The 26,949-nt window shown below is 36.8% G+C and overlaps 1 protein-coding gene and 1 long non-coding RNA gene across 3 annotated transcripts in view; one reads left to right on the top strand and one right to left on the bottom strand.

Annotated features, from left to right (window-relative positions):
• LOC126762463 (uncharacterized) overlaps positions 1–21,633 on the bottom strand; it is a 31,076-nt gene extending 9,443 nt beyond the window's left edge. The window contains exons 1-3 of the mRNA XM_050479214.1: positions 21,532–21,633; positions 18,309–18,492; positions 13,695–13,843 (exon numbers count right to left, since the gene is read on the bottom strand). Of these exons, the coding sequence (XP_050335171.1) occupies positions 13,695–13,843; positions 18,309–18,477 (318 nt within the window). The 5' untranslated portion in view covers positions 18,478–18,492; positions 21,532–21,633. The remainder of the gene's footprint in view (positions 1–13,694; positions 13,844–18,308; positions 18,493–21,531) is intronic.
• LOC126762465 (uncharacterized) overlaps positions 1–26,949 on the top strand; it is a 290,496-nt gene that overhangs the window by 243,403 nt on the left and 20,144 nt on the right. The window lies entirely within an intron of this gene.

The following is a 26,949-nucleotide window of genomic DNA, read 5'->3' as shown; positions in this document are numbered from 1 at the left end:
ATTGGCAACGATAAACATTTTATTGCATTTTAATTAAGTTCATTTCTGCTTGAGTGTGAAATTTACGTGCAAAGTGGAGAAATTTATGAGAACGTGAGCACACATACACAAACACTTACATTGTTGTGCCACAAATTTGCTTGCGTGTTTGCAAAAGCTCAAGTACAGAGGTATTTATATAGCTTTCAAAATATTTAAGTATGTTAATGGAAGCTTGCATTATGCTTTTCCAACTGATAACGTCCAATTTGTTTTTTTTAAAGTCTGACACTTTTTAAGTGTTAATTAGATCGCTGTTATCATTTCATTCTGCTAAAGGTACATTTAAAAGCAGCACATGGACAAATAAGCAATTAATTTATCAAGAAAGAATTCTTTAATAATTTCATTAAATGTCACAAAAACTTAAATACTGCAAGAAATATTTTTCAAGAAATATGGGTAATTCCGAGGAATAAAAAAAATATGGAACCTACATTTCGACATTTGCCATCGATTTTAATTTAGTTTGTATTTGAAACGTTTAATATTTTTAAGAGATTTGTTTTTGATAGGTGGTAACTGTGTAACAGAATTTTCCAAATTGAAGACATTCCAAAAAAAATTTTGAAAGTTTCTTCCAACTATTTCTTCCACTTTAAATTTTTATTTCATCGAATCATCAATATAAATTGGCTTTCTTGTGAATTTCAAAGAATCGATTTTTTGATTTGCATATATATGTATGTACATATATACAATTTGGGAATATTATACTAAGTTAAATTCGGCAAATCGCGTTTTCTTAAAACCTGCAAAGCAAGCTTCAAATGTATTAGCAGACAACTGCAACCAAGCAGCAATCAAGGCACGTATCGCATATTGGCCAGAAGCGTCTTGGAAAGCAGGGCATGAGTGGAGAGTGTCGCTAGAAGTAAGTGATTTCTCTTCCTCTGGATGTCAGGTTACCAAAGATTCGATAGCAACAAGATGGTGGATGAGATTGCCAAAAATGGTCATCGGATAACGTGACCGACATTGCTAAACCCAGGCGTTGCCTTTACTGGAACAGGTGTCGATAGTGAGTTCGCAGAACCTATTGAAATTCAATCTTGAGTGTTGACTACTTCTTATGAACTACGTAACGGCACTCCATTTGGCATCGCTAAGGACGAATACTGATCTCTGCGTGGCTAAGGAGCCTACCAGACTTACCCAATCTAATCATCTTTTAATGCTGTTTTAAGTGGCGGTGAAGAAAATTCCCAGCTTGACCGATCGATTTGAAGTATTAACACGACATATTAAAGATAATAGTTGAAGAAACAAGATTTTTGATTATAATTTCCATTTTTTAAGCTATTTTTGAGTGTATATTTTTTTCCAAAAGAATTTTTTTCTTAGAAGCCACCATTTTATCAAAACTTAAAATTTTAACCAGTGCATTTTGATCCAGGCACACCTACAGTAACAACAAAACTGTTTCGTTTTTAGTTTTGAGAAAAAATTACGGAGCAAAATCTATATTTTTCAGAGGTTCTACTGGAATGTACCTTACATTCTGTAAGCGTACATTATACTTGTATATTAATTTTCTTATATTTTTTATGTAATATTTTTCCTACTTGTCTACCAAACTCACCAATTTTATTTGTTTCATTTCTTGCCAACTTTATTCGAATAATTTCCAAGCAATCACATGCAATCAAACAATTAAACAAGCAGCAATAATAACAAAAAGGCAGCGTACTTTATCAAATATTATTGACACAGTCAACAAAGCAGCAAAAGAGAACTCATAAAAACTCTTTTCAAATAATTCCTACACACAGACACACACCCCCACCTATGGTACGAAGCACATTTATGCATTTTTATTTTCCTCCACTACCTCCCGGCTGCATTTTTGCAGTCATGAAATAACCAACAACTACTCACTTCCGCTTGTCATTCAAGTAACTTCTCTATTTGCGATTTTATGCCATTTGCCAACTTTCAAATTAGACTTTCGCTCTGTTTTGTTTGACATTTCTGGCATTTCATTTCGTTTTTTCTCTCGCTTTTTCGTTGTGTGCCGCTGCTGCATAAAAGTTTCAATTAAGTTGAGTCATTTTCATAATTAGTTGGTAAACTGCGCTTCGGCACAAAGGTCATTTGGCACGGCGGCGTGCAGCCGGGCTTTGTTCTGCTTCCTCTTCCCCGACTCTTTTATGGACTGGCTTGAGTGGCAAGTGACCAACGGTGCTATGTGACATGTCTGCTGCAATTGCAGGTCGGCCAAAGTCGCCGGATATATATGTATGTATGCGAGTATTTGCCTATTAGATATATGAGTGTGCGAATAGTTTTTTAACTTTTCGAGAGTAAAATTCGTTAATATTTTAATTACGACTGCGAAAGTAAACGCTCAGGACAATTTTGTGTGCAAACTTTAGCTTGGAGTACCCTCGAAAAGTTTATTCGAGTATTAGACAACAATTTTGGTGAATAGAGCTGAAAATGCTTACTGCTTTTTGATTTGAAAATCTGTTAAAAATGCATTTATAAAAAATATAAGTAGAAAAAAAATATTTTTTGAAGAGATTTTAATTTTTCTTCAAGCTTAAGTGATGATTTTTGCTCTAGCACTAGCGAATAATCAAAACTAGTTTACTGGCATAAGGCTGAGTGCATTGTGGTGAGAGGAGTATGAATGTAATAAAAGTGGGTAGTTTAAGTAAAGCAATTGTGGGTATTTAAGGGGTGGCATTGGGTCACGAATAAGGAATATAAAAATCATCCGCATCCGGTAATATAGTCACTTAGAGCTTCTGTTGAATACATCCTCAGATACATTTCAATTCGAATAATGAACACAAAATAAAAGTTTAAATGTAAGTTTTATGCTCTTACACTCTAAGCAAATATAAGCCATCGTCTTCATATTTACACTTTGTTTAAATTAAAATAAGGACACCCTTAGTGAACCAATTTAGCTTATCTTTGAATTTACGAAAATGAAAACAATAAAAATAATACAAGAAAAATAGTGTTCTTAAGCTTGCTTATACTCCAACCACAACATCGGCGAAGTGGAAATTTATCAACTTGACATATTAATTACCAGAAGTGACACAAAAAATCGCTGACTAAAGACAATTAAAAATTTTCACAAGCTCTATCATACCAAAAAAGGAAGAAGCAGCGTTCACAGTCAAAGCAACAATATCAACAGACTTTACCTAATATTTTATTTGTATTTTGCTATTTATTTATATGTATGTAGGTATTTATGAGCGCTCACTGCATTCAACTTGGCAACAGTTATAAAGGCAACAACCACAGCAAGCACTTCTTATGAGAATTTATCGCACAGCATAAATGACGCAAGAGCTTCAGAAAACGTCATCAACATCAGGAAATAATAAAAATTGCTGCAGTTGCTCGCTGGCAACCATAAATTCACAAAGGACGAGTAGCTGCGAGTGTTCGTGCACTTGCTGTGTTGTAATCATTGTTGGCAACAGTTAGGTAATAATAAATACCAGCGCTATAAGGCACAAATGCCGACATATCACAGTGACAGAAGCAACAAGAACCGTTGCTTGAGTAGCTGAGAAGAATATCTGCCCTCTCTTTGATTTCTGAGTAATGGTTGCAGCAGAAATGACTAAGAGTTTATGCTTTGAATGCTGAATTCGGTAATATATTTTATATTCCAAAAATATACTATATACTAGTTGTCTTGGCACACTTTCTCAATTTATACTATGTATGTGGAAATATTTTTTTTTCTGACGGTATTCTCCAGTTTTTTTTTTTTGATTTTTTTGGAGTTGATTTAATCATTTAATTAATTTTGTGTTGCTGTCGTATTTGCTTATTGTTTGAGATGTAAAACAACGAAAAAATAGACGATCTCATAGAGTTTCCAGCAGAAAGCCTCAGTATCTCAGCACGGTGTAACACCCGGAAGGAAATGTCAGAAAAAAAAATTCCTTCAGGATGTGGCAAAGTATCGATCCGATTTTATCTACTTTTGCAAATACCACATGCTATTAATATGCTGCATACTAAAAAAATTAACCCTGAATGCCACATACCCAATTTGGTTGAAATCGGTCTGGAGGGTCTCGAAATATGTGTTTTCATTGAAAAGTGGGCGGTGCCACACCCATCGTGAAGTTTGGACCATTGAAGCCCTGTCAACCATTATTTGTCGCGCTTTTACTATATGGGAGTGAGAGGGGTTACCATCCGATTTCATTAATTTTGGCATTGTCGGTAGGAATTCTTATAATATTTGTGCTGAGCAAATTTGGTGGTTTTAGCTTTAGTGATTTAGGAGATAGGACCATTAAACCTATTATAGGGTGGAGCCACAACCACTTTTCAAAATTTTTTGCCCCCAAGTGCCCTTGCTACAGTGATAGCATGTACCAAATCAGAGTTTTATATCTTAATTACAGCTTGAGCGGACGGAGAGACAGACAGTCACCCGTATCTCAAACCATCTTGATCACATATATATGTATATCTATCTTGCTTGGTTCTGGATAATACATACAACCGTTAGGTGAACAAAACTACAAAATGTTGCAAGAATATAAAAAAAATATATTATGAACATATTAAATGTTCTCAGATTTTTCTTGTTTCTCAAGTCTAGCATTTATGCGACATTTATTACCAACAACAACAAAAGTCGCGAGCAAATAATATGCGTCAACAATTTATTTACAGTTTCACACTTCCTGAAGCCACAAGCGAAAAACCGCGCGAAGGAAAACACAAACAAACACATATAAATGCGTATGTATTTAGAAGAAACCCTAGGCGAAGTTTAGATCAGACCCAGCCACAAAAGTAGAGAGTGTTTCCAATAAAAGTGGTTCCAAACATAACTATTTAATTAAATTATGTTTGTAATATAACTGCTTGAACTGAAAAATCAGCCATACATATTAAATACAGTATACTATAGTATCGTGCACCAATAACTAATAATTTCCGAATCCCGAATAAAATTTCTAAGCTCCGAAATTCCAAAATTTATAAATTCGAACTTACCGTGATCTTGAAATTTAAAAAGGCTTGTTGTTTTGTGATAGGGAATTCCGCATTACTTGAAATTTTTGACTTCCAAAATTTTCAAAGTCTGACTATCCACTGGTATCAGTTGTAAAACCTTATTTTTTCCTTGGCTAATGTAACCTAAGCAAACAATATCTGCGGCCATATAACAACAACAAAAATATCACCGAAAAAACAATACCACAAGATGATTAAGTAATTTAATCTAATACAAGCTGCTTACCAGTCAAGTGTACACAGCACATATATGTACATACCACATGCACATATACCCATAGACCTACTGCACCCCATTGAAGTTCGCAGCAAGACCTTCAAACACTTAACAATTGTACGCCTTGCAAATTAATTTTTAAACCGTTTCTCCCTGCCATGTCGCTTGGTTACAGTGCAACAGCGCAAGCGGCGAAAGTGTAGCATGTGCTACATGCCTCAAATTCCTGGCATATTTCCCACTTAATGTGTTCATTCGCTCAACTAACGCGGACGCATTGCTGCGAGCAGCGTCGGCCCTCAAACCATTGCTCCTCTGCCACTCACTGCTCTGTTTGTTGCTGTTGTTATTGGTGTTGCTATGTTGTTATTGCTATTTGCTCAGCCAGCTTAGCTCGAATGTTGCAAGTACGTAACGAGAATTTCAAGCAATTCGCATTTTTCTTCAACAGCTTCATATTTGTCTTGCTAAGTGTGTTGGTGTTGTTTTACTGTTCCTGTTTAATTTTTCCGCATTTTTTCTTGGTTACTGGCCTGGTAAGGACACTCCACGCCGTTCTATGTGCATTTTTCTTGTTAACCGCTTCAGCAAATATTTTTTTTCTGCTAGGGAATTATGGTAAACAGAACAGTGGGGTCAGAGCAAAACTTTTTTTATGTTAGATGTTATAGATATAAATACTCAAGCTGTTTATATTTTTTTAATTTAACACATCGAATTCGTTCACTGATTTGAAGTTCAAGGATTTCTTGAATTCTTGTTAAGGTTTTCGAGGAGAGGTACAACATCCTCAGTGTTACAAGGCATGGATGAAATCGAATTACACTAAGACAAAGGTCTAACGTTTCGAGTAAAAATATAAAATTGTTCAAGAAACTCGACAATATAGTTCTACTTAATATTACACTCTCAACCAATACCGCAAGGGACCCTTATATGCATATATATCACCCGCTCAAGCGATCAGCCCGTATGCTTGTTAAGTCTCTCTATGGTAAAAATTTTCTTCGCATTCGAGCTTCGCACTAACTAAGTCAAACAATTAAGGGAAAATAACAATTTTCAAACTGTTCCTTTCAAAATCTTCAGTCGGCTCTTGAGTTCACTGTCAATTTGAGCGAAATGAAAAATGTGTCTCGTTAAGGCGCAATTTTTCATTCACACGCGTAAAAAATCACAAAAACGGTAATGGCGGCACGTACGTACCAAAAATATCAAAAGCAACCGTTAACACCTTAACCTGAGAAAAAAAAGCAGAACCAGCAAAAAAGAGCTAAAAATGTGTGAGTGAAGCCATCGACGGGTGAGTGAGGTGGGGAGCAGAGCAAATGAAATTATTTCGGGCATTACAAATATACACAAACACACACACATATACATTCGTATGCACGCGCCAGCACGCAGCAGTAAAAATCAAATCCCAAATATCCTAAATGAAAAGCACCGAAATGGTTTGCAAGGGAAAATTTATAAAGATTAAAAATGCAGAAGAGTAACAAATACTCGACAGCTTACGAAGACGGCTAGCTAAAGGGATGAATGCCTCGCCGACTAAGCGTTAAATGGGGTAAAGATGTAGAAGACGCACTTAAGTGCCACACACTCTAATATATATTTTGAAAGCGCACTCTGCTGGGAACCGGAACCACCGAAGGTGTAAATGCATGCAGACACACGACGCTTGGCAGTGTGTGTGTTGGCGCGTCAGTCTGCCAATCTGACGGTGTGCCAATGCTTTTTAGCGAAATTGAAAAGCTATTGCCAGACATTGAAGTGTGCGCCACGGTGAAAGAGCCCGTGCCTGGCGGTACGAGTAATCAGTTATGCAACATTGATTTTCGCCAACATTGGTCGCTTCGCTACACAAGCTTTACTCAACCGAGTCGTTGGCTATAATGTGCGATTACTTTTGCTGGAAGGCAAAACTGAAAGAATTTGCATGTACCTAAGTAAAAAATATGGTTTTGAGGTTATGTCGATGTCCGATAAGGTAATTCCAAAATGTGAGCACTTTTTTAATAATTTATTAAGAAATAGAACGATAGATAAATGGAGCACCGTTCCAAATAACGGTAAATTGTTCACTTGCAACATCCACAGTTATTTTTAAAACTCTGAATCTATGATTCTTAAGTATCTTTATATAAAATATGTAAAGTTAAGCTATGTTTTTTCGAAATATAGCACATTGTCGTATAATTTTGCAAAAAAAAAAGACAAAAGTAAGATAATATAACACACGGCAAGCGCATTTATAATCTTGAACAAAACAGAACCAAAAAAGTTAACAAGATTACCATCATTCAAAAAAATTACGTAATTATTATTTTTTAAACTTTAATTACCATAATCTGTAATAGAAAAAACCGGCTCTTTCAAAATCTTCATGCCAAACAAAATTGTAACTCCATAGCAGCAATTTTAAGCGATTCTGATTTTTTTACACCAGCTTCTTTCGACGGGGTACTGTTTCAGCAGGCTCGAAGCGCCTATATGAATGTTCTTGAGAAACTCCTCGATTGCACAAAAATGTATTTTGTTTTTGTTCTCTTTCTTCAAAGTAGACATACATACTGATACTATACATACATATGTATATAGAGTCTTTTCTTTTTTGAAATTATTATTCTTACCGTTGGCTGTCTTGCGCAATTCATTTGGGGATTTTTTCGAAGACTACCAACGCCGCAAGTACATTGTTGGAGCACACCGGCAAAAATACTTATATTAGACACGCACACAACCACATCGTAGCGTTCGCACACCGAGTGTGAGACGATAGTGGGCGATGTGGCAAAACAATCTTACGCAAGAGTAGCCAAGAACAAAAAGAAACGAAGGCAAGTAGTCCACACACAGGCTTGGAGGAGGAAATATCGAGAATAAAGCAGATGAAGAGAAATCAGAACAGAAGTCGATTTAGTAAGAAGGTGAGAAAGAGGCACAAAGAGGCAACACCTAAGCGCGACAATGCCTAACGCCCAGCGTGTTGATACTAAGAATTGACGCCTTAAAGTTCGCTTCATGCTGCCGCCGACAGACTATTGCGCTGCGCTGACGGCATTTTTCCTATAGCTTCCATGCACATACACACATACCCATACATTCCTGCCTCTTATTTTAAATGATAGCACTTTCATTGACTGAGCGCTCTGCTCACATCACTTCTATTGTTAATGAAGCATAACGTCTCCAGTGCTCAGTTGCCTTCGGTGAGTGATGAAGCGTGGCGATAAGGATTGACGGCGGAAAACAACACCGCTGCCGTGGCTTAAGCAAATGCAACTGGTAATCAGCGTAATGCAGTCGCGTCGCCTCTTAAAAGATTTCAATAGGATGTTGTATATATATACACATATGTATGTGTGTTTGACGGAATAGCTAAGTAAGCGCTTTTTTAAGAAAGTATATTATACATTAAGGGCTGATATTTTTAGGCTACATTTTATATTTTTAGCAGGAGCTTCAGAATTTTTTTCGAAAAGTGTCGAGGGGGATGCGGTGCAAATACTACGTGAAGGTACTATATGGAAGTATCTATTTTTAGCATCAAACTGCTTTGTGGCATTGTTGAGTGCATGAGTTTAAAATTTTTTTAAGCTTTGCTTAGGAGAAAGTATGAACTGATTGCCTTCAATAATATTAGGTAAAGTATGTACTGTTAGCTTTTTAAGAACTACTTTTGAGACTTGAGCTATTTATTTCTAATGAAACACAGATTTTGCCCTTCAAATTGTCGTCGTATAGAAATAATGTTGATATGTGACGTCACTATGCGATTCTTTGCCACACACATATTTTCATACGTAAATTACATTTTATACTAGTTTCACATTTTTGTTATTATACATACTCAGCACGTTTGTGCACACGAGTGACATTTGTTGTTTACAGTAGCTTAAAACATGCATCTTAGATAAATGTTAAGAAATGTGATAGCGGTGCTTCGAAACACGTCTTTGACATTGTGATAGGTGATGATTCGTGATAAAACGCGAGAAAAGCAGTCGATTGTATTGGTATTTCCAGATGAGCCGAATCCAAAAAAAGTTGTTCACGCACGAAGCAGACAGATCAATCTTCAACACTACAAAGCGAACTCTCACACATTGACTCAAACAATTGCATTTCAGAGCACTGAAAAGTCTATTCTATGACTCATCACCCACCATGTAGTCTTGACATGGCACCAAATGACTTCTTTTTATTCCCGTACGTAGCAAATAAACTAAAAGGTTAGCGTTTTTTGGCAACTGAGTAGGGAGTACTTCAATCAGTATCAAAACAACTGCGACAATTAGTTCAACCTCATTCAAAAATGTATTGATCTAAATGGAGAATATTTTGAAAAATAATAAAGCGAGTTTCGATGATAAATAACTCTTAAAGTTGAGGCCACTGACTCCGAATTTCTGTTGTAAATTTTAATCATTTCGACTCGTTGTTGAATTGTATATCTTTCCATGATAAAATGGCAAATCTTACTGAAGAGAATGTCAAATGAGTGAGAGAAATATAGGGTTGTTGTTGTCCTTATCGGCCTACTTTTATAGCGTCCCTATTGAAAGCCCCTTTATTTGTTTTTGTTCTCTAATCCCAAAATATAAAAGACAAACATCATAAAAGACAGTTTTTCAAATAAAGAAATGTTCCGTTCACGACTATATGCGATGTCGACAATTCTAATTAAATGTTTCTCTTTCACTTTAATGAACATAAAAGAACTATACTTCCACAAAGTATTGATTACTTGAAGCACATTTTAACTAAGAACACAACTGAGAGTTAAATCAGCTCTTTTAGCAGACTTTCCAGTAAACTTTAATTAAACTTTAATAACAGAGTACCTTCTGTTTGTTTTCTTACAATATTTCCCTGAAAGCAACATCTCCCGTGAAAAAAATAAGCAAATAAATTTTGTTTCTTTGCTAAATTCATATGCAAACTTTCGCCCATATTTCTTAATTAACTTTATTGAACGAAATCACAAGGCTCCTTTCAATAAAGCACACGCTACATTCAGCCCTAAGGCATTCTAAATTAAATTTATTTCCTCCCTTATCTGCTCTTTATCCAATAAGTTTTGCTTTTCTTTTCGAATCTTTCATTGTGTGAATTTTTATTTAAATTATTTGTTGCAACTTTCTTCAGAAGAGCAATTATTTTGCGAATATTTGCTACAATTACAAAGCAAACTGATTGCTATCTAAGTGAATTATTTATTTGCAGCTTTGCAGCAGCGCTAACTACTTCCCCCTTCCTACTGCTGTGATAATAACGGCATTTTATTGTTTCTGCTATTTTCCTCGTTTGCTACAACACATTTTCGAGAGCTTAAGTGGTGGCGCTGGTAAAAATTCATTGTAAGAAGTCATTGTGGATTGTCGTTTATTATATTTTACACCAAACAGATTACAGTGACTTTAAATGTGCAACCGTGCACACCTACCCTGGAAGGCCAGCAAATCAACCGAAACTCTGCATTCAAGAGCTTTAAAACTCCACTTTACAACACTGACCACTGCGAAGTCTGACACTTTCGTTATGAGCGCTCTCTTTCGCCGTTTAAGCTTATATGCGTATGTATATGAGGCCTATGGGAGTTTCGCCCGCTAAATGTAAAAATATTTAAATTTTAGGTCAAGTGTGAATTTTATGAAAGCAACGGGAAATTAAAGTGCTCCCACACCAGCGTGTTGCTTTGGCAAATTCACGCACATTTTTTATGACATTTTGGTTGCCCTTTTTCTCTTGCTTTCGTACTGCGCTTGACCACGCTCGCCGTACAATATTTTATGTGTCTAGCCTTTTATGACTCCACCCAAGCGCTCGCTGCCCAATAACTTTATGATGGCCGAAGGATGTGGAGATATCCTTTTTGCTAATTCTGTCCTCACTTCCCGCCCCTTGCCTGGTTTAGTTTGCCACCGATTCCTGTCTGCACCCTTGGGCGGACGCTCCTTCGGCGATGTTGTCATACAACTTGTATAACTTGTAGCTACATCATGTAAATTTTGTGCGTCAATGCTTTAGGCTTGTGTGCTTGTGTGTGTGTGTGAGTGTGTTTTGCGTCAGGCGCCTTTGCTAATCTGCACGTGTCTCCGGGAGACAGAGCCGCATGCCAGCCGCTGAGTGAAATTGTATCCTTACGTTAAGCGTCTTGCTCGTGGCGACATTTCTGGGGCGAACTCACTGTATGTACGTAGGTGTATGTGTGTGTGTGTGTGTCAGCCTGGTTGATTTGGTATTCTGTGTGTAATCCAAGGCGCATACGCCCACCACAATGTTTGACACAACACAGCCAGCAACAAATGTACATATGTTAACTCAACAACTACACAAATAGTACATACAAATACGTGACATGTGTGTGTGTTAGTGTGTTATTCGAGAATTGGTCAAAGATTAGTTTTGAAGAAAGCATTTTATTTTAGAAAACTGTCGTAGAAAGTGTCAACACACATACATGCATATATACTAACAGAAGAAAGTAAATTGCTTTTTCGTGCATATCACTCTCACACACATACACGTGCAGAGAAGCATGCGTGTGAAGCAGTTGAAAAGGTGTTGCATAAATTTCGTTTTTTGCGCACAACATTTAGGCGCATAATGGTCAATTTTCTAAATTGACAAGCAAATTGCCTCCGTTTTATGGTCAGCGGCAGTGTTGAAAACCAATATACATTTCTTAGAAGGAATACAAATTTCATGGAGGAATATTTTGCATTTTAAGAGGCATTTCTTCATACACTTTTGCTTAAATTTTAAATTATTTGTATCTTATGTTTCGTATAACCAAGAAAAAATTTAGTTCAGGAAAGTTGAAAAAAAGTCACAGCTTTTACAAAAATGAGTGAAAATAATGAAGAAATTCGCTATATTTTGAATTTTTTTTATAAAAAAGGGCTTGGGTGGCATAGCCACAAAATGAAAATTGTGGAGTTTACGGAGACGATGCTGTATCAGCTCGAGTAGCACAACAATATCGTTGAAAAAGTCGATGAAATTATGGAAAAGATTGACCAGGACCGTCCCAGCAGTCATGACATCGCTAAGGGACTTAACATTCATCATCAAACGGTTTTGAACCATTTAAAATAACTTGGCTACAAAAAGAAGCTCGACGTTTGCGTACCAAATGAATTGTCTGTGAAAAATTTAATGGACCGAGTTCTGAAGCAAATGGTAACAGGAGACGAAAAGCGGATCCAATACGACAATAAGTTGCGAAAAAGATCATGGTCCAAGCGTGATGAAGCTTAACAAATGGTCGCAAAGCCAGGATTGACGTCTCGAAAGGTTATGCTGAGTGTTTGGTAGGATTGGAAAGTAATCACCCGCTATGAGCTGCTCCAGCTGTCAACAATTGATGAGATTGAAGCAAGTAATCGACTGAAGAAAGGGCTTCGTCCTCAATCAGGACAACGCTAGACCACACACATCTTTGATGACTCGCCAAAGACTGGGAGAGCTTGGCTGGGAAGCTTAGCCCCGACCTTGCACCATTGCACTACCATTTGTTTCGGTCAATGCAGAACTCCCGCCGAGAAACCAGAAGAGTTTTACACTGATTCAATAATGTCTCTAGCGAAAATATGGCAATAAGTAGTCGACCAAAATGGTATATATTTAGTTCATTAAAGTTCAATATAAATATACCAACATTTTTTTTCGACTTCCAATATTAATATATAAATATATCCAACGTATTCAAAAAAATATAAAAGCCAAACCTGTAATAAGAAAACAAGAAATATCCATTTACTAGTTTCCCAATTATTTTCGTAAATATTTTTGACTGTGAATTTTCGTTACCCTTCACTTACTAGTGGCGCCTAAAGCCAAAGCGGGCTGCTGTCACATTATGTCTTTGTGAGCGAAAAACTTCGTAGACTTAGTAAAGTTTCGGCACTATTTTCGCAGACAGTTTGAAATGTGTCAGTGATTTATTAACTTCAACTGATTACACTTGTAGTTAGTACTTTTTAGTAAAATTTTCCAACTGTGCGCAATTGAATAATATACAAAACTTTGCTGCTTTTCAAACTATTCAAGTCATTTAATAATCCCTACCTCTGTCTACGATAAAAGCCGTTAGCAGTGTGTGTTATTGAAATCAACCATTTTGTTACTTCATGCAAATTTTAATATTTTTTCCTGCCTCTCAGGTCTGCCTCTTATACAAAAGCGACAGTGGATGCTTATTTGCGAGTGCTTTAGTGCATTCAATTGGCACAATAAATTACGTATACGCCAGGGGGCACCAAAGTAACCATCTTTCTTGTACAAATTTGTAGTGGAACAGAATGACTTACATAAGTACGACTGTCAAAGGTATTAATGTACATATATGCAAAGTGGTGAAGCTGGACAATGAATTTTATGCGTAATATTTTATATCACGCAAGAAACTTGTTCTACTTACCTCGAATTCCAGCAATTGTGTCGGACTCAGCAAAGCACTGGGTTGCAAAAATAGACGTGGTTCGACACTGCGGCCGGTGGCATTGTTATCTGTGGAGTTAAAACGACTCACTGCCTTAGCCAGATTGTAGCGAATGAATGCGGCGCGTTCTACAAAAAATAAATATAGATTTGATTTAATCAACAGAAAATATATATGTTAACTGAATTACAAATCAATGTTTTTAGGAAAATCGTTTCAGTTTTTAGTTACGGAGATATTCTTCAATTTTATCACGATAATTCACATATTTGCCAATAGAAGCGGTATAAAGTCAACAGTAAGTTCAAAGATCATTCATTAGTTATATGGTGCTAATGGAATTATTGATCCGATTCAACCCATATTTGACATACAGACATACTATTATCGGAAAGTGACTTTCACCGAATTGCAATAGTATATCTCACAGAGTAACAAGCAGTGGGGTGGTCATATTCGATTTATGGGACCTTGAACACATATGATCCGATTTTGACAAATTTTAGATATAAACTCTTTGTACAAAAGTGGGAGAATTATTCGTATGGGAAGTAGGCGTGGCTGTAGTCCTATTGGGCCTGTTTGCACAATGTAACATAAATCGTCAAGATAATGGCATGTACCGAAATTGGTTGAAATTGTACAAGTAGGTCAGTGCATTTTGACCTAGGCTTCTATAAAGCCCTTTTGTGTCACATTTTTAATAGTTTTTTACAAATTTTTTATTATTATAGCTTGAATAGTTTTGGAGATATGTACATTAAACATTAACTTACAAGAGTACAAAAGGGCACAGGGGAGCAAGGCGATCCCTCTCAAAATTTTAATCAAAGTCTTTGAATTGGCTTAAATCGTGGTTTAAACGAAACGTTTTTTTCTGAAAAGGTATCATTTTAAACTTTATTATGGTTTTCTTATAATAACTAGGAATAGCAAAAAATCTTCTTCCATTCTTGAGGCACGCCGTCAAACTACTAACAACTTTTATTTTTGGACACTCAAAGTCTCTTAAGCATATTTTGACCTAAAAACTGCCAAGAAAGTACGAATCTTTGCTACAAATCACTTTCTTCTCTTGACTGCGCACCCCAATAGGGCGTGTGTGCGAACTCAGAAGCAAAGCTATGAAGATGTATATAAATATTTTAATGACTGCACAAAACGTGTTGAAATATGTGGCAATTTGCTCGTGTAATGATGCCAAGAGTGAACTTGAGTAAAAATATAAATTCTCTTCGTGCTTGAAAATGAAAAAGAAGAAGAAGATGCGCACAAGAGAAAGAAGAAACCATCAACTTGTTGAGTTGCGGTTGTTGTTGCTGCTGTTGTTGACGCTGACAAAACATGTGCAACATGAGCAATAAACATGCGTGGCAAAAATAATAGTTGCACTTTGCCACACTTGCCACACATGCTGACAACAACGTGACGACCGCAACGACACACGACTGACAGCCGACAGATGACATTGTAACTGTAGCTACACTCTACCAACAACACTTGCATATGAATACATATGGCACACTAAACAAAAGTTGTTCATCGACAGTGCTTGTGTTTGTGGTTGTTGTTGGAGTGTTTGCGCCATAACCACGAAGAGTTGACATACGCGCTTCACAACTAGCTATGTGTGCGCGAAAGCAAGTCAAATGTGTGGGGCGTGTCATTTTGCTGACGGCAGTGACATAAAATCTGAAGATGTGATGCCGGTGCCGCTGCCGCTGCCACCGCACGAAGCGGGATTGCACTTGAATGTTGCAAAAGTGAGACATCAAGAAGCGCCGTGCGACGGGAGGGTTTTGGGTGAAAAGAAGCACGCGCTTCCTGCCGTTATAATTTTGTTAGCAAGAACAAGCACGTATGTGTGTGTGTGTGTGTGTGCGACCCGCCATCAAACAGCCGTAAAAGCAGCGGCGCGAGCGAAAGTGTTGGCAAGCATGAAACTTGTTGTTGTTGCCGAAGTGATTGAGTTGAAATGTGCACGAGCGCAGGGAAGGCGCTGCAAGATCGCGCATCGTTAGCATCTTCGCTTGTCTAGTGCCCGCGCTGCTGTAGTGGCTGCGATACGCACAATGGCATCTCAAGTGTGACAGCTCGCATAACGGTTTGATGTGACAATTCAGTTTTCACTAATGACTTTAACATTAACGGTACATTTTCAGCAGCAAAGCGGCGCGCATAATTTTCGCCGCTCAAGTTGATTTTATTACGCGCTGAAATTGTTGAGAAACCGTTATACAACTTAACTGATTTAAAAGCTTGCTACAAGTGGTGAGGAAACTGCTCGCCGTGCACGCTGAAGTGTCGACACTCGAAATTTATGCAAAAACAGTTGCTATTCAAGCGAAAATAAAATATTTGTATTTCAGCGAAGAATCTTTTAAATTACTAAGTACATTGAAGAGCGTGTCATATTCTTTTTTGGAGACTGGAAAATGCAATTCCTCAATTGTGTTGGTAGTTGCTGTTTTTGACTGTAGGCAGAGTGAAGTCCGCTATAAAACACAAGGGGACATAACGGCAAGCCAAGAGTTGCGTACTTCTCCGCGTCAGAGAGCTGCGCCTCCGTAGAAACTTTTAGCATTTTTGATAGATAAATCTTCTGCTTCGACGTCAACTACGACGTTGATAGACATCTAAAGCTCCATTTATTTTATTATTTTAGTTTCGTATTCTGCTTAGCTTAAACAATTTTAATTATTATTTGGGTATTTGTTGAAGTAAAGAAAGAGCGACGAAGTGAGAGGATGTATAGAATCCTTACTTCTACCATCGGCCACATTGGAATTGCACGAAACTGTAAGGCTGGTGAGCTTGCTAGGACAAATGCTTAGTCTTAATAACTGCGAAATGTAAACGTGTAGGAGTTCGTTGGCGTCTTGTGGTTCACTACTGGACTGTGGGGCCTCAGATCAGCTCTGCAAGCATTGGTCAGATACCAACAGTTCTGCATTTGCAATGTGTTTCTGACCCAGAGTAAATCGTAGGAGGTCTAGTGAACTCTTCGCTTTTTGGCCACATTTAAATTGTTGTAGGAATTCTAACTGAAAGCTCTCCGATCAGGATGGAAACCGTCCAAAAATATAGCGAAAGGCTTCCCAATAATACAAATTAGTGAGCAGTTTCCAATAAAAGACCGTCTTCTTCGTTCATTAGATCCATCAAAACCGGCAAAATTCCTTCAGGTGCTGGCAAAACTTTACAGCAAAATGAAAGCCTGTTACTGTTAGACATCCACTATCCTATGAAATCGTGAAAAATACCATCAAATTTGGTATCTTCTTGACTTATATTTAAATCCATAAACATAGACTTAGTTTTATTGCTATATTTTAGTTCGCGACAGCTTAAATTATATTAAAAACGTCTTTAAGTGAAATATGTGATATTAACCCGACCGAAGAGGCTAAATTTAACTTATTGAATTGATGTGGAAAACGTCAACCAGGGGGTCGTAATTCATTACAATAGGTTTATGAGGCTTAGGCCAATTTCGTTCTAATTCAGCGCTAAGCCACATAAAAGGTTTATATATATTTTTTTAACCCAGACAAGATACAATTGATATGGCAAAATGTTCTCAAGGCTTCATCAAGGTGACTCACTTAAAGGGTGATCCATTTTGAGGTTCCCTACTAATTTAAAGAAAAAACATGCCGCGGCTACATCTCTGATGGCCCATTCCTTGAATCAAAATTTCGATGGCTCGTTCGAGCATTTTGACTGGCAACTGGAGATTGGCACGGAACAAAACCGTATAGACTTTACACTTTACACATTCCCACAGGAAAAAGTCTGTCAGTGTGATATCATACGACCTTGGTGACCAATCGACTGGCCCAAAACGTTAAATTATCTGCTCACTGAAGAGTTCTCTCAATAAATCCATTCATTGATGCCATGTGTGGCAAGTGGTGCCGTCTTGTTGAAACCAAATGTCGCCGAGATAACGAGCTACAATTTCAGGCATCAAATAGTCGGCTATCAACATGTTACAAGAGTAGAAAAATCTTAACATTGTTACTATAAGACGAATAGTCATCACGAGAATGCTTTTTCACGACACAATCGGCTTCCCAAATTTATGTAGAAACTAAGAACATTGTTAACAACCATTTTCAAATAAATAGTTTTTAAATAAATGCTCCACATTTGAGCGATTGCACGCTTCACTGATACCACAGCAGAAATGTAATGAAAAGCCTTTTCTTCTGCTTCTCGTTGGGTGGCAATACAAATACTTTCTGCTCAATAAAATCAATTATTGCAGATTTTTTTATTTCTAATGACATAATTTTTTCATTACAAGAGAAAGGAAAATAATTAGAGCAAACCAGAAATTGATGATATAAATGCAAATATTTAATTAAATTAAACCGTAATCTGCGAAATATTTCATTAATTCCTCACGCATTTTTTCTCAACACACACTAACGCTTTCTCGAAATTTGTCCATCACCTACTCTCACCATGCAATCGTTGACTCCACGCCAAACAAATTCCATAAATATTTAATCGCAATAAATCATTTCAAAATCACTTCTAAATCACTTAATTGGATTAACTGAATGCCATCGAATCAGCGGCGCTTACCTGCCAGGGGCACCGCATCAATGACGGCTTGACCTCGCAGCCCAGCCCCGTCATTCTCTGCTATCGGTATTTTAGCTGGTGTGGCTGGCGACGCGACGAATACGAGTAGAGCGAATGCAAAGAAATACCGCAAGGATAATGCAGATGGTATGGCAACCTTGGTGAACATTTCGGTTGTTGTTAGCTGCATAAAAGAAAAAAAAACACAAAATGTGAGCAATTTTTTGTTTTATTTAAGTCGATCGTTTAGAATTAAGCGGATTTAAGCATTTTATAATGAAATCGTAATGCTAAAACAATTGCCTTATAATTAAGAAATTTCATATAGAAATCTAGTGCATGTTTATAAGTATGTGTTTCTGCAATCAAATACTGATTGAATTTAATTGCGTAGAAGCTGCAGAGCTGGCATTTTTCAATTAATTTTTTATAATAATTGAAAAACATTTCTACCAATATTAGTATTATTATTAAAAAAAAAATGGAGCTTCCGGGTGTCAAGCACTGAGCTCCTTGACGTTCGCATTATCCTCGACAGTTAAAGTGGCGTCTACAAGTGCTACTCTTCAGAAATTACAGCTAATCGAACGAGCAGACTGGCATTGTTGTGCCAACAACAATCACTGCCTGCCAACAACGGTGTTCGCAACGTGGAAATTGCCTGCAAAGGTAGCCGTTCCACGTAAACTCAGTCAATCTTCGAGCTGCGCATTTGTTCCCGTGCAATGAAAGCGTTCGTTTCTCAAGTAATCAGCAACGTCGAAACGTCAATGCAACTTGATTTGCTTTCACTAAGTGATTGTAAGGATTAAATGCTTTTTGCTACCTTGCAGTCGTTGTTGTTGTTCGTTTGCATGCGTTTCGTGGATGCAATGCAACATTGTACGCAATTTGAAAACTGTGAAATCGTCAATGTACGTGAGCTCGATTTGAATTAAAGGGTTTGAAAATTGAGAGGAGTTGAAGTTTGAATGTGAGAGGTAGAGGTAGAGGTACAGAGAACAAAAGCCAGTGCGTACAGCATGACTGCTTGTGACACAATATGGGAGCGCATGTTGTTATGTAAATAACATTGTAGTCCGTGAATTATATTAAATTAAATTAAATTGTAATAAATTATAAAAATAATTAAATTATATTAAAAGAGTGCATACACATATAAATCATATGATTAAAGAAGGGACTCTCACAATGAAATCAATCCATGGAGAACTCTGTTCCTGAAAACTCTGCTCTAGACTATTTTCCTTGTTCTGTCCCTAAAATTAGCTATTAGTTATTTTCAGAAATTCCATAAATGTAAGAGACAATTGCATAGCTGTTTATAATTAAATGAATACCGAAGCAGTTCACTAGCAAAACAACATATTTATGTTATATATATGTAAATATATTTATACGCACTGAGGTATTTGGGTAAATCTACGAAGTAGAAAAGTAGCAGGAAATTGTAAATAAAAACTTAAATAGTTAATTATGCATAATTATTTATTTTGTCGCCTTCAAAGTAATCTCCTCCAGATGTAATACCCTTATGCCAAAGATATTTCCAGTCCTCAAAACATTTTCCATGAGCGCTATCTGGGATGGCCTTCAGCTCGACTGAAAACGGGTTTCACGGAGCGCCAATTTCAGTTTGGGGAACAAGAATAAATCACATGGAGCCAAATCTGGAGAATACGGTGGTTGAGCGATGATATTCATTGCATTTTTGGCTTTTGGTAATTACGGTATTCTTTTTGAACAGTTCAGCTTTTCGGTACGAGTCACCAACATCAATCGAATGAACTCGCTTTGAGATGTCGAGCTCACTTGCCATCTCTTTAATATTTGCCTGAGCCCTGAGTTTGGGCTTGCCCTCCAGCACCATATCCTTAACTTTTTTAATATTTTCATTAGTTGAAGAGGTCGAAGATCATCCTGAAAAATGCTTGTCTTCAATGATCGTTCGACCTTAGGACGGTTTTTGATAAAAGTGAATCATGGTAAGCCTTTTCCAACATTTACAAGAAATACAAAATTTGAGACAGACTCTTTGTTCGATATTTTTATCCACTGTAAAAATCGCAACGCACTACTGAGGTGTACCGACCTTAACAGCTGCTGTAAACAAACTGGTTGACAGATCGCCTCCCATTTGGCATAGTAATTAAGAATAGTCCTACCTTAACAAAATACATATTTTTGAAATTTCATTCACCCGGGAAGTTTAGTTAAAATTTCCGGGTGCTTCAAAGCCACAGCCAACAAATGAGCAGCTTCTTAGAGAGAAAAAGACTTGAGCAATTTTCAGATCAATGTTGCATAAATTGTGGGACTACATTGTTCGCATGGACGCATGGACGGGCTGACAAATGTACATGGCTAAACCGACTCAGCTCATCATGCCAATTATTTCTATTTACTTATTATAAGGTCTCCTACGTTTCCTTCTGCCTGTTGCAAATTTAGTGGCAAACTTGATGTAAAAATCAAAACTCCAAAATGGGTATTACGAAAAAAAAACCAAATTTTTTTTTTTCCAAAATTTTTCAAAAATTATTTTAGACGTTTTTACAAATAAAATGAACACATAATTTTCATTCAAGACCTTTTAAGCTATATCTTGCGGTAAAAATGTTGAATCTTACAAAATTTTGTTCGGTTTGGCTTGCTAAAGCTCGATTTTGATCAGGTTAAGAAGTGGTAAGATATTGCATTGAGAACTATATAAAACCTGAAAATAAATCGAATAGTGATCGGATCATCTGCTTCCGAGTAAATACTCATGCAAGTTTGAAAAATGTAGTTTCGAAAGAAGCACCTTTAAAAAGAAACTGATAGAGCTGATTGAAATGCCAAACCACACTTTATAAGCTGTAACTCAACAACTATTTGAGATATTGGTTTAAAATTTTAGTATGTTCTTTTTAAGGTATAATCATGGTTGTATCATGGTCTACATTTCTCAAGGTTTTAATACACATTGAAGCTTCTTAATTTAAAGATTTATTTAATAATTGTTCGAATAAAGTCCTGCTGAGGGAACCTTCGACTTTATAGCACAAAAAAACACAGTGCTACTTGATTGACCTTAAAGAAAATTAGAATTAAAACAAAAAACGCCTATTTATGAGCGTGTATCAAATTTGTTAACAACGCAATCAACTGATTTTTCTTATCACAAAACTCAGACATTTCTTGGACAACATTTTTTACAAAGCAATTACATATTTTTCATTACCTTTTATATTACTTGTGAAACTGTAAATTACTTAATTAGATTCAGCACTTTTTAAAAATCTCACGCGACTTTTGGTGGCAACATCAACTTACTTCAACTTCACTTAACAGACTGAGTGGCCGATTCGCTTCGCTATACAAGAAAAGTAATTGTTTTTCTACAACAAAAATAACAAATTTAAGTATATCACAGGGACAACATAGCAATCAAAGTCACACAACGGACGCTGATAACAATTAGGCGGTAATAATGATATGATTTCATGCTTCTTCATTGCACGAAAACAAAAAAAAGATCAATACTTCTTATGGCCCTGGGCGCGTGTTGTTGTTGACAATATGTTAAATGGAATGCCAAAAATTGCATAGAGCTAGTATAAAGAAATTAAGTTTGCAGAAAGTATAAAGCAATTAGACAGAGTGTATCCGCGCGTGTCTCCCTATGATATATACATTTGTTGATAATAACGGGTGTGTCTATAAATTATATAAATACCTTACTAAAATTCCCTGTTTGATCTTATTATCTGATTTTGTTCTAATAACACTTTATTTTATTAAATTTTTTTCACATCTTTACATTTATTTATGGGAGAATACTGATTTTGTTAAGGAATACATTAAATTTACAAATAAAATTTAAAAAAGAGAGGTCCTAGCTATCACACATATTGTGATAAAAAAGCGAGATCCGAGCGGATTTCGCATGATGGTTTTGATTTCGGCACATTTTTTTCCCTCCATTCTGATAATTGGTGACTTGTTTGCATACCAAATTCGTAAGACCATGACCTATCGGCAATTATAATGTTCTTCGTGAATGTGGTATCGGAACTCGCACGATGAACCTTCTGCAGAGATATCTGTTTACGAAAAATGCAGCTTTATCGGGTCAAGCAAGAGCGCGTTCTATAAACAAAACATTATGTATATCTACCAAAATTAATCGAACGGACTCGCGAGAGATCTTAAGTAGCTGCTGCTTAACTGTTTGACAGATCTCAATCTTTTTTTGCATAGTAATTAAGGACAGTACCAACATGGCAAATTTTGTTTTTGAAATATCATTTACCCTTGGATTTTAATTATAATTTATGCTTTTGGTCACACTTTATTTGAAAGTGTATCTGTGACATATTGTATTACGACCATCCAAAAATACAAAATTTTAGAAAACAAGGCAATTGCTAAGAAAATTTTTAAAATATATGTTTAATAGGCGTATCATTGCGTTTATATACAGGTATGACATAATCGAGAAACAATTATTTTCAATTTCAATAAATTTTGCATAATAATAACTTCTTAAAAATACTAGTGCTAGACTCTCATGTGAAAAATTAGGGCTGTGAGTGACTAACAAGACGAAAGCTTGATGAAGAAACGCTGTCAATGAAATGGAAATGAGGTGCAAGAATATTAACAGTTTATTATTGAGAACTTAAAAAGGACCTTCCAGAAGACAAAAAATAAATATAAAATCATTCACAATTTTTTAAGAGTTTTCATGTGTTAAAAAAAGTTAAAATTTTATTAACCAGTGTAATTAGTTATCTAAAATATTTTAATACACAACATTTCAGATAAAAAAAAACTTTTATTGTTTCCAGGAACTAAAGTGAAGCAGGGCGTATGAGTGACCAGTAAAGTCCTTAGCATGCAACGAAATATTACGTATACCCTCCGTAGCACGGTACTATATACAAAAAGAAATACAAATAATGGGAAGACAAAAGGAAAGTGACCGAAATTAATATCTCACTAATTGACCGAAGTAAAAATTGAAATTGAAAAAATTAAAATTTCAAATAAAATGTAATAAAATATATACTAATTTTTAAGTTTTTCTTAAAAAGAAATAATGTATATTTATTTTTAGGTATAAATTTTGTATAATTTAATTTTTTTCTTATTGTTCAATAAATACTTTCTTGGTAAATTATACTCTTTTAATTCTCTAGTGATAAAAATATATCCCATTAAGTACGCTGTGGATAAATGACAGTTATTAAACACTTCCACCAAGAGTCATATCGATTAATACTTCATGCTGACATTAATTGAGAAAAGTAATAAATGACAGGCGGCAGAAGGGAACACAATCAATATATATTCATATATATGGTTTCTGTGGTCAGCCCATTCGTGGTAAAAAACAGCGAGCATATTTCATTACAACCACAATATATAATTTGCATTGAGCTACACATGTATATATACAAATATATTTACATGGACATGTGTATATAGGCATACAATTTGGTTGACCGCATAGATCATAGGCAATAGAGACTAATTTAAGGACTTAAGCGGCATCGGTGAACAGCTTTTTGATGTTTGGGTTTGTATATATATTATGTGAATTTAGTAAATACAATGTATAAGTTATAGTTATACCAAAAGCGCCGGAAATAGCTAACTGCACATTAACGTTTAGTTCAAATTATACGTATCGTATATGTACATAGGTATATTGGAGTGAGTCGATTTACAGGAAGCCAAGAAACGAAAAAATCTCGCCTGCGGGCGGTAAATGTTCATTCTGAGCACTTCTACTTTAGGGGCTATGGTCTAAAACCATTTTCCAATGCTTTTTAAGGCAAAGTTTTTAGGGTTTACAAAAATGTATTCGTCCGTTGTTTAGATATCCCAACGAAATGTAACATCGCCCAACTTTATCACATATCTCTTATAGAACCGATTATTCAGATTTTTTAAACTTCGCCTTAAAATTCGCTGGCTCGCAACCGATTTAGACCCTTGGTCTCTTAGGCAAAACTGTTCAGGATAACTCGTAGAACATTTCCTGCATATGCGATTTTATAGTAAAAAATCGACCCGCTCTAATATACATTCAAACACAAATATATGTATATTACATAATTGTTATAAATTTATTATTAAAGACATTTAAATGAATAATAAAATCAATATTATATACAAATCCAAAATATTAATTTAAATTAATTATGATTTTATATTGTTGCACAAAAAAGTAAGAAAACTAGCGGAAAAATTAAATATGTATATTTTGAAATTTTACGCATTTGATGAGAAAAAATATGAATAAAGCAATAAGGCGCCTTTAGTTATCTCTACCAATATTCTAATATAAAATCAGTAAGACTAAACTATGTAAACCGCATTATTACTCCATTTGGTAGCTTGAAATTAAAGGGTAAAAATTGTCTATGTACTCTGCCAAATAATATTCAATACATTTCATTCTCAGAAAGTGTTATCTTACCCCAACCACTTTCGAAATTATATACACAAATGCTAATTATAAAAAATGTCAAAAAAATATCCAATAATTTAGCAAATCACGCAACCGCTACATTGGATTTCACAGGTCAATTAGCCGCGACAACAACCGTTTACATGCACAGCCAACTTCAGCGCGCACACAGTTCAATGGCCGAACGGAAGCGCATAACGGATTCCCCACTGACAGCGCCATAACAGTTGGAGCAAAAGCCATAAAGCCAATGATAAAGCAAATAATGTCGACTAAGCAGTGCGCGGTCGGCAATGGCGCCAGCACTGAGCTGTCACTTTGACGCAGTGCTAGTTCAGTACCCCATCGAAAAACGAAGTGTTCTGTGAATTCCAAAGCATAAGACACACAAAAATACATAAGAAATCAAGAAAATACGACATAAGTGACGAGAGAAGAGGAAAAATGAAACGATGGAAAATAACGCAACAGCAGTTAGTTAAGAAATTCTAAAGAATTTCCACCACGATCCGCAGTGCATGTGAAGATTTGTGAATTATAGAAAATAGAGTTCTGGCCAGCGAGCATTTAGAAGTGCCTCTATAGGTAATTCGGTGAAAACGAAGTCGACCAAATAAGTAGCAGTAGCACACGAAGAAGAACAAGACCAACCAGAACAAGAGACTAAGTGAAGTGAAGTGAAACAAAGTGAGAGCAAGAAAAAATAGTAAAAGAAAATAAATATCTGAAATTTCTAAAATATGAAAACGCAAGTGAAACTAGTTTCCTAAGTTTCCAACTCAACTATTAACAGTTAAATGCGTTATAATCGACGGCAAGGCGAACGTTGCCAAACGCGTTTGGGGCAAATATGTTTTGGGGGCTCGCAACACAATAACAACAACAGCGAATAACTGCAGTGGTCGTAAAGTTATCACATTGAACGGCAGAAGGGCAAAGGGGGGCGAGGTGCAAGTGTGGGTATAGGTAGATGAATAGGCGATAGAAGAAGCACAGCCGCAGTGCCAGCAGCACAAAACGTCGACAACAGTTTCTGCTCGAGAAAAGTGCCGTATGCCTGCATATGGGGATGTGCATTCCCCATTACACACAAACACACGCGCGCACGTAGCTTTCTGTGGCTGCGCATATGTTTGGCATGGCTGTACGTGTGAGGAATGCAAGAACAATTACATTCACAGTCAACTACAATAAAAACAATTTAGGCAGCAAGTAGCTGCAACCAAATCAAGCATGAATTGTTGGCACAGGCCATAGCCATCCGCAGCAATAGCCGCGGGCCAAAAACAAAAACTCAAACTCGACGGGCGAAAGCAGTCAACATCACTTTAAACAAACACACACGCTAAGCAAGCTGTCGTTGTATGTGTGCGCGTCTGTATGTGCTGCTGTTAGGCTGTGTCGTGTGAACGGCAAAAACGGGGTCGCCACACCGTTTAGCATTTAGACGCACTGTTGCTCAAACGCGCGACCAAAAACGCTCGCCCGGCCGTGTGGTAGGCGGGTCGGGCCGACCGTGTGGAGTGATCGGCCGGTCGCGCAGTGGCTGCCCGTGTCGCTCCGATGGTCTGCGCCACTGCCCGCTGTTATTTTTATAAATAACGCAACTGCAAGAACAGCAACAACAACAGCAACGCTAATAAAAGCGAACGCATTACACTGGCGATTGCTGTATTTGTTGCGTCTTTCGCCTTCATTCTTCTCGTTTTTGTTATTATTATTATCGTTGCTGCCTTTGCTGTTGTTGTTGTCATTACGCCGCCACTGTTGCTGCCAATAAGTTGTTATGTTGTTGTTGTTGCTGTTATACATTTTTAAATATGAAAGTGCAGTCTTCTGGCGCAACGCAATAAACAGCGACCCACTGGCGAGCGAGCACACGAACGCACAGACGAACAAGTGGCGTTAACGTCACGTCTGCGTCAGCGTCGACGCCGCCAACCACAATTGCATTTATGAAGGCGACTGCGTGTGCGTTAACGTCGCTTACGTCGCCACGAAAATTCGGTATAAGAGCAAGAAGATGCATTGTCTTCTGCTTCTCCTGCGCCGTCTTCTCCTTCCTCCTTCGCTGCATTGCAGTGTGTGCGAAGCAACGCATTGCTATAGGTATTTCGTTGCGTGGCGGGCTGAGAGCTTCGTCAACGGCGGCGTCGTCATCGTCGGCACTGCGGCAGAAGG

The sequence above is a fragment of the Bactrocera neohumeralis genome, chromosome 6 (assembly GCF_024586455.1).
Source record: "Bactrocera neohumeralis isolate Rockhampton chromosome 6, APGP_CSIRO_Bneo_wtdbg2-racon-allhic-juicebox.fasta_v2, whole genome shotgun sequence".
NCBI lineage: Eukaryota > Metazoa > Arthropoda > Insecta > Diptera > Tephritidae > Bactrocera > Bactrocera neohumeralis.
The sequence above is the reverse complement of the archived record's forward strand: the minus strand, read 5'-3'. Positions and strand labels throughout refer to the sequence as shown.